We start from the raw sequence: 8,258 nt of genomic DNA on the forward strand, positions 1-8,258 counted from the left end.
TGGTTCCGTGGTAACAGTGTGTGTGCGTCTGTGTGTCTGCATGTCTGTGCTTGTAAGTGAGTGTGTGTTATGTGTTGCTGTTGTCGGTGAACAAGTTTGTAAAGTAGATGCAATTACTGCATTATTTATGTGCTGTTTCTCTCTGAGTGAGTGTTTATTGCCTGTAGTGTGTCGTGTTATTAGTGTGTTAGTGGGAAATCAATCTCTTGAATAACCCATTGCATAATAGGTCATATAGTAGGATATATATGACCTATATCTCTGCTTCTTCTTGCTTATATTCTCACCTTAATCATTTTCTCTCTTCACTTCACCTCTACTCCTCCCCCTCCTTCATCCTCTCTTCCCTATAATCTCTTCTCCTCTGAGCTACGGATCTTCAGCCAGAAAAGAGGAACAGACATATTGTTTGTTATGATAGAGCTGTTCGATCAAAAACATGTCCTCCAAACACCTAACACAGAGGACTTTACAGACTGACTGATTATGTTGTGTGTCTATGTGTGTGTCTGGTATTTGTGTATGCATTTGTGTGCGTAATTCATCCGTGTTGATTGGAGGTCAAACACAAGAGAAAAAGAGCTTTGGAAAAGAGAGAAAGAGAGACAGAGAGGCAGACAATAACAGACATAATTTGGTTTATTGCCCCTACATATAGAAATATACACATACAGCGGTGAGTGTATGTTGGTCTTTGACGAGTGGTTCTCAAATGGGGGTACGAACACAGGTAGTATGGCAGGAGGAACTAAACAAAACTATATATTTTTCACTCTGAGTAAGTTTCAATTCTGAAAGCTAGGAGAATCCGCGAAGAAGAAAGTGCATCCAGAAACACCAAAATGTCAGTTTCAGGAAGAATATAACTGAATGGGATTCACCTCATGCTCTGACCCTCCCCTGGAGTTGTGTTTATTTTGTGGCAAGAACAGTTGCATGAAGTATAGGCCAGTTTTTCTCAATAAATGGTGACTATTTGCACTCTTTTAATGTTCATGTTCACACTGCCAAATCGAACGCACATAAATTATTTTTGTTAATTTTGTTTATTTTTCTCCCAAAAATGTTTTGTGCCGGTGAAGGCGGTATTCAGCTGGAAAAATTATCTTAGAAGGGGTCGAAAAAGTTGATGAACCACTGTTCGACTATCAATTATAGAGTATATCTGGAGAATAACTATCACAACCCCTTACGCGAGAGACGCCTCCACCCTGCACTAGGGTTGGCCACAGGCGTTGGGAGGAGTTCCCATGGAGGAACTTTACATGACCTAAGGGGGGAAGAGAGAGAGAAAGGGACTGATCCCTGGAAACCCGCACAGCTGTTGATTGATGCGATGATTAACAAAAATAATAATGATATGGACATTAACAAAAATTGTGGAAACGTTTCTATGCTGACACATGCTGGCGCATGCTGACATGCTTATGCCACCGAGGCTAATGAGCGAGCACGCAGAGTTTTAAGTCCCTGAGCATAAATCGTACATAAGTGAGCCATTGTTGATAGATCAACCAAAGAAATCTATGAAAAATGATTCTGCATGTTAAATAAGTCCCAGATACCAAGTTTCCGATTTTTTTATGAAATACATTGGTTTGACCACGAGTTATAGCTCCCCCCTGTGGTCATAGTGGGAGATGGCTTATTGGAGCCTCCCGTACTTCCGGTAATCATAGGTTAATGGTGTTATAAATATACATTTAAAAAATATATATATTTGCAATTATTTGGAAAAAGGAATTGCTTTGTGGCTTGCTTTGCAACCGCTCAGTATTTGTAGGGATTGCAACATTTTCATTCACAGTGACGCAACGACAAACTCTAGGTAAACATTGACACATTCGTTTAAAAGGCTCCTTTTGGACCAGTGTTTGATCAGTGTTCAGAACTCAGCGTTGGAGATTTTCAGGAAGGTTCGGGCGAGTTGTATTTTTTTTTTTTCAAAATCAGTGGCCGTGTCCCGGGTGCTTCTAATTTAGAGTAAGTTATTGCACCACATTCTCTGCAGATCAACCAGTGACAGCGCGACCTGCTGTTTTTTTACACGTGTCTGCTTTACGGCACTCACGTAATAACGCGATTCCATAGTGCGAATGGGGCTGCATCATTTACAGAGGTACTGTACGAGAACAATTGTTAAAAACATATTCATACATCTACCAGCACTCGTATCTCGTCGAAACATGTCTTCTCAAATGAAACGACCAGTAACTTTACTTGGAACCATGGCATTTGGAGGGCGAGCAGACGCAGAAAAGAGTTTGGAAATGGTGAAATGTTTCATTTCGCATGGCCATAAAGAAATAGACACAGCCTACATGTACACAGATGGCCAGGCAGAAACAATCCTTGGGGGGATGAATCTTGCTAAAACAGGTGGGTAACTTGTTTGGATTGCTTATTTGTTGGTTCAGTTGAAAAAACTGGTGTATTTCTGGGTTGCTATGTTCATAATCAATAATTCTAACGTAGAAGACAATTCATTGATTTCAATGGCTGTGTGCACGGCCCCACTGTCAATGTTGGTACCAAACACACACACGACAAGGCGTACGAATGCAGAGACGGATGAAGTTTGTATTCACTTCTACCCGGGTAGTTATACATAAGTATTACATGTTGGATTTCAGTAAGTTTACAATGGCCTTTAGAATGGAAAGGCTTCTGTACTTTGGTCTAAGGATGACCTGGTCACATATTAACTGATATTGTGAAAGCGAGGAAAGTGTCTCTAAAGCTCAAATGTTTGTACTCGGGGTGGATACACAGCTCTGCTTAATAGTGCATACATATTCATTTAATTTGAATCTCTGTTTTAGTGAGCTTGGCCACCAAGGCGAACCCCTGGGGTGGGAAAACACTTAAGCCGGAGTGCTTGCGTGACCAGCTTGAAACCTCCCTGAAGAGACTCAAAACAGACTGCGTGGACCTCTTCTACCTCCATGCCCCGGACCACCAGAACCCCATCCAGGATACACTGAGAGCCTGTGACCAGCTCCACAAAGAGGTACTACAACCTACAAACCAAACCGCTCCATCAGTCAAACTCCAGTGCAGTCTGGTTAATAATGAACCAAGGGAATCTTTGGTCCGGTTAGGCTGAAGCAATTATAACTATCATTTTGGGTGGAAATAAACCAAAACTGAATTTGTAAATGAACTTCCAAAAACAGATAGATCAAGGAAGATGACATTCATTGAGCATATATATTCAGCCTGCCATACAGAGATAAACGGTTGGTAAGGTTAGAAAAAACAGGCTTTTGAATTTTCCCATGCATCTCCTTATCTAGACAGTGGGTCTTTTGGTAAAGATCTGTGTACATGTCGGCGTTTTCCTTAAGGCTCGACTTCAAACATGGAGGTTAAATATCGCATGTGTTCTACTGAATACGTTGTGATCAATTTCGGATCCAGAGACCTGGTTATACTTACACATTTCGATCTCAAGCCCGCTAGGTAGACTGGGGACAATGAGGATTTGATCCAAGACCAAAAACAATGTTACAGTTGGTGTTCCTTAAATGACTGTCTGGGACCGTTCATGTGCCTTAGCCCAAAAAGGTTGGGAAAACTGGGATTGTCAACTCTAAAGTTCTTATTGATTTTTTGTATACTCCTTTTAGGGTAAATTCAAGGAGCTTGGCCTTTCAAACTATGCTTCGTGGGAAGTGGCTGAAATTGTGTGCATCTGCAGACATAACAACTGGCTTGTTCCCACTGTCTATCAGGTAATAATGCTCTAGGAAATGTCCAGCTGCATCCTTTTCAGAGTTGTTAAGTGTTAATAATACTAAGTGTTTATGTTATTTAGCTTCTAGCAAAAAAGTTGAAAAAATAATTGTATTGATGCTTTCTGACCCATGCCTATGTCATTAGGGAATGTATAATGCAACAACAAGACAGGTCGAGACGGAGTTGCTGCCATGTCTGCGGTCCAATGGCCTCAGATTCTATGCATATAACCCATTAGCAGGTACTGTATAAGGTGCAGTTGAGCCCTCTAGTGGTTTTAGTGAATGTTGAATAATGCTTACTTCAAGAGCAATGACAGTTTAAACATTTCTAAATTTGTACTTGTGGGTACATATATTGGAATCATTTATTTTTCAGTTATACTGCATACTTCCCACTCAGATGAAATCGGCGAGTCAGTATCTGTTTTCAAAGGCCAGCTATGTCTAAGTTGAATTTTTTTCAAACATATTGAGAACTTTGTTTTACTATTTTATTACTCGTGCCGGTTTGTTGTAAAAAATATGAAGCGAGGGTGAAAGACTGATCACCTAGATCCCCTGTTCAGCTAGTTGTCTGTCTTGTTTTGGAGATACTTGAGGCCAAAGCAGATTCTGACCAATCGTGACATATCTTCCCTGATTGGAACACTTCCCTCTATTCGTAGAGCGCGAGATTTTCTGCTCTGAAATCTTACCTGTAGCACCTTTTAACAAGTTGATTGTCTTCATCACTCCTGTCCACCAGGGGGCTTGCTTACTGGAAAGTATCACTTTGAGGACAAAGATGCTTCCCAACCCGAAGGACGTTTCTTTGGCAATGAGTGGGCAACAGCATATAGGAACAGGTTTGGATACAGATATGTATAAAATTCACTCAGTCTGGCTTGTTAGTGAGAATATTAAGGCAACCAGACTTTTTTTTGCCTCAGGTACTGGAAGGAGAGTCATTTCCAGGCAATCAGCTTGGTTAGTCAAGCATTGGAAACAGCGTATGGCTCAGAGAAACCCACCATGACATCTGCTGCTATACGCTGGATGTACCACCACTCCCAGATCAAGGTAACTTGTCCCTATAGTCATGAGATGGTTACAGGCTTGTGTGATTAAGTTACTTTGATCGTTTAACGTGGCATGTCTGCCGCGAGAATATAGAATTACACCAGCGTTATAGATTGCAACCCATATTTCAGGCCGGCAGTATTGATCCAATAAAATGGCTTGAATTCCACTCAAGGGTGGGGACGTTATGTGATCTTTGGCTTTACATTCAGGGTGATAATGGCGATGGAGTCATCATTGGCATGTCGAGTATGGAGCAGCTACAGCAAAACCTGTCTGCATCAGAAGAAGGCCCTCTGGATGAGAGAGTGGTGGAAGCATTTAAGCAAGCATGGGACCTTGTGGCCCATGAGTGTCCGAATTACTTTCGTTAAAAATAATTACCGTAGATATTTCAGCTAACAAATCTACTTGATTTCACAGCTTAGGCACTAAACCAAATAAAAAATTATTACATTTGTATGGATAAATGTTGGCCAGTGTTAATTTGATAATAACAAGGACAAAGCATCAGGTACTTTTCAAAATATTTTAAAAAGACTTCTTGGCATCAATTTCTGAACAGGACTTTTCGCTGAGCTGGTGCTGAAGTTGACAACTTTACCAGTCTTAGACTACAATTATAATGAAACAAACTAGATTACATTTCCCATTATGAAATATAATTGACAACCTGGATCAGCATTGATATTCACATACATTTAATGTGAAAGGGCGTCAATGTGACACAAGTCAAAGGACCATTGCAGCTCGACAACGCACTAGTCAGTCCAGTTCAAATAAAAGGTCCATGGAGTTGGGCTAATTTCAGGATACACAAGCTTTGACAGCTTAAACAGTTTTCCAATATTGGCTGAGTTGAGAGTTTAAACAAAAGCTCAAGAAATGGCTTCAAAGCAGGTAAGAAGAGTCAAACTTGTTTGACTGCTTCATCTTCGATAGAATCTTCTTCCTCCTCTGCAAAGATTTCAAACTCTCCAACTTCTGTGTTCCACATGCACTTGATCTGCACTTTGAATACGGCCATCTCGAAGCCAAATAGTTTCTATAAAAAGAGAGAAACAGTTAGCTATCCATACCCGATCTCAATGGCTAAGGCAAGTTAAACTGCAATGGTTCAGTACGTACCAGAATACGAGCCTGCTCAGGAGTCAACATGTCCCCCTCCTTACAAACGTGGTGGTCTTTTAGAAGCGTCACCACTCCTAGAAGAATAGAGAAAAAATGGAAAAGGACCCTTAAGAAACTAGCAAAAATAAACTACAAAAGATGTAAGAAAATATACAGAGCCGTAAATGCCCAATATAGAGTTGAGTATTGAGCAATAACTAAAACATCTTCTGAATGGTGTGTTATTCTGAAATGAGGATGACTTATCTTGATAACTCATCTAAATTGAGATAAGACATGCCCTTAAAATGATGGAAATATTGAGGTTTGAGCAGTCAGAAAAGTCTATCCGACTTAACATTCAATACAATTCGAAATAACGCTCAGTTCCTGAATACATAAGCATATTATTACATTTATCCATAGTTGAAATTTCCTGTGATTATCAAGACCGTTTTCCATCTCACCTGGTCCTTATTGACGGTGTAGACAGGATTTGTGACACTATTCCATTTCTGAAGCAATTATTTAGTATTTTAACAGTAAAATAATCATACCCTTCTTGAGGGCAGTTGGGAGTCCCAACTGCCTCAACTGTGGCTCCATGGAGTGGGGGAACTGTTCCAGAGGCCCTTCGTCCAGTTTCACAGCCATCCTGGCAGGGTTGCCGGCCCGTGCGTAATCCACATCCTTGAACTGGCGGAAATACCTGTAGAGTGCCAGGACCATCATTTAAGGAAATGCATGTATATCGATAAACTCAAAAGGGTCTTCCATGATGTAGGTCAGTTAGATTGCAGTGCAATTGTACTTACTCTTGTACCTCATCCTTAGTTTTATTTGAGAACAACACACCCACTTCTCCTTTTAGGAGCTTGCTAACCTATCAATTGCAAAATACACACACAGATTAAGAATTAGGTCATTGTACAAGTAGTTTACTTTGGTACAGAGACAGCCGTGATGCCTACCTTGTGCAAATTATCTTTGTATTCATCGGTTCGTCCTTTTCCCAAGGCAACCATCATAACTTTGTTTTTTCCAAAGAAGAACCTGTAAAAAGGAGAAATGTAGGTAAACTGAACGTTATGACACCTCTTCTGATTTTCAAAACATAGGTGGTTAGAAGTGTCCATACCTGCTGTGTTTCCAGGCTGTCCTTATGTCTTTTAGTTTGTTATTCCTCATATTGGCGACCGAAAATATAAACAAATTCTGGTATACGTCGACGCATTTCCGCACCTAGATCAAATGCGTGAACAAAAGACACATGAGACGGGTGACGGATTGAATTTGCCCAATGTTACACATGTATTATTTTAGGACTCACCTCCTCTATCAAGTTCTGTTTGCTTTCCAAACCCTTCTTGGTCGTTTTCGTCAGTGAAACTGTTTTAATGATGAAGAAATAATTATAAATACACTTATAGGTGTATACATAACAATACAGGTCCTAATTGTTTCTAATGACCAAATAGTAAAATGTGAATGTTTTCCTGAATCCGGCTAAGCTAGCGCTAGCCTGTATCGTTACTTTCTGTTAAAAATAGATGTAAGGCTAAACCATTTATCTAAATGACACCGTTTAATACAGGTCTATCGTCGAACACATCAAACATGTAAATACATATGTAGAAAAGATCGTTTACCTTTCTTGTCCCTCTTTGACTTCGGCATGGTTAAAACTCACGTTGTCAGGAAGAGTTTACAACACGTGAAAGGAAGAAGGACCCCAGATGTTTGGTGTGTTAAAGCTGACCATGTGGTGCCTGACGAAAAAACCAAGACCAAAAATGCTTTGTTTATGCGTCTTGGTGGTCCAAGAGACAGATAAAAAAAATATAAATTAGTAAACAGAGGTTTATTGCCAGTTCATCCCACTCATTTGAATATGAATCCTAAAAATGAGCAATAACGACAATAAGGGAATACACATTTAAACACGGTAACCATACCTAAAATATGAATATCTATGTATCGACAAAAAATAACAAATCAATTACCAGGTTATATAAAAAACATAATAATAACTATATAAATTGTATACAAAGTTAAATTGAGATAAACGAAGTATATTTAGATCATTCTAATGAACTTGACTTCGCCTATTGTATGAATAATTTACAAAGAAAAAAGTTGTCTTTAGCACCTGCTAAAGTTGGGAAATCCATGTACTTCGAAATATTTATGTCTATACTTTTCATCATATCTAGGCAGTAATCACAATACAATGTATTTTTGTATTATAACAGTTGTATTTTTATGTAGGCGATTATATATTAAGATTATGGTTACTGTTATTATGGTAACTATTATTATCATCAAATTAAGCCTTTGTTGATCAAGATA

General features: G+C 39.4%; 2 protein-coding genes across 3 annotated transcripts; one reads left to right on the plus strand and one right to left on the minus strand.

The window, feature by feature from the left end:
* The first annotated feature begins 1,869 nt into the window (after positions 1-1,869).
* akr7a3 (aldo-keto reductase family 7, member A3 (aflatoxin aldehyde reductase)) lies at positions 1,870-5,437 on the plus strand. 2 transcript variants are annotated; one of them, XM_056606987.1, is made up of 7 exons: positions 1,870-1,983; positions 2,823-3,010; positions 3,630-3,734; positions 3,883-3,979; positions 4,486-4,585; positions 4,670-4,799; positions 5,012-5,437. In XM_056606987.1, coding segments are annotated over exons 1-7 (783 nt in total). In that variant the 5' UTR covers positions 1,870-1,982; the 3' UTR covers positions 5,174-5,437. The 2 variants fall into 2 exon arrangements, with proteins under 2 accessions (XP_056462962.1, XP_056462961.1); XM_056606986.1 differs by lacking the exon at positions 1,870-1,983 and adding an exon at positions 1,990-2,379.
* mrto4 (MRT4 homolog, ribosome maturation factor) lies at positions 5,312-7,673 on the minus strand. The gene is made up of 8 exons (XM_056606988.1): positions 7,559-7,673; positions 7,240-7,298; positions 7,048-7,151; positions 6,881-6,962; positions 6,725-6,792; positions 6,467-6,618; positions 5,928-6,004; positions 5,312-5,844 (listed from the first exon to the last, which is right to left on the minus strand). The coding sequence occupies exons 1-8, from the start codon at positions 7,584-7,586 to the stop codon at positions 5,710-5,712; spliced, it is 705 nt and encodes a 234-aa protein (XP_056462963.1). The 5' UTR covers positions 7,587-7,673; the 3' UTR covers positions 5,312-5,709.
* Positions 7,674-8,258: the final 585 nt, after the last annotated feature.

The sequence above is a fragment of the Gadus chalcogrammus genome, chromosome 13 (genome assembly GCF_026213295.1).
Source record: "Gadus chalcogrammus isolate NIFS_2021 chromosome 13, NIFS_Gcha_1.0, whole genome shotgun sequence".
NCBI classification, from domain to species: domain Eukaryota; kingdom Metazoa; phylum Chordata; class Actinopteri; order Gadiformes; family Gadidae; genus Gadus; species Gadus chalcogrammus.

What these genes read in the sequence shown, in the direction of transcription:
- akr7a3 (XM_056606986.1), top strand. Translation starts at nt 2,097, where the DNA reads ATGGGGCTGCATCATTTACAGAGGTACTGTACGAGAACAATTGTTAAA. An exon ending in GATGAATCTTGCTAAAACAG is followed by an intron (nt 2,380 to 2,822) that starts GTGGGTAACTTG and finishes TCTCTGTTTTAG; the next exon opens with TGAGCTTGGCCACCAAGGCG. An exon ending in TGCATATAACCCATTAGCAG is followed by an intron (nt 3,980 to 4,485) that starts GTACTGTATAAG and finishes CCTGTCCACCAG; the next exon opens with GGGGCTTGCTTACTGGAAAG.
- mrto4 (XM_056606988.1), bottom strand. Translation starts at nt 7,586, where the DNA reads ATGCCGAAGTCAAAGAGGGACAAGAAAG. An exon ending in GTCAAAGAGGGACAAGAAAG is followed by an intron (nt 7,299 to 7,558) that starts GTAAACGATCTT and finishes TCATTAAAACAG; the next exon opens with TTTCACTGACGAAAACGACC. An exon ending in ACAAAGATAATTTGCACAAG is followed by an intron (nt 6,793 to 6,880) that starts GTAGGCATCACG and finishes TGCAATTGATAG; the next exon opens with GTTAGCAAGCTCCTAAAAGG.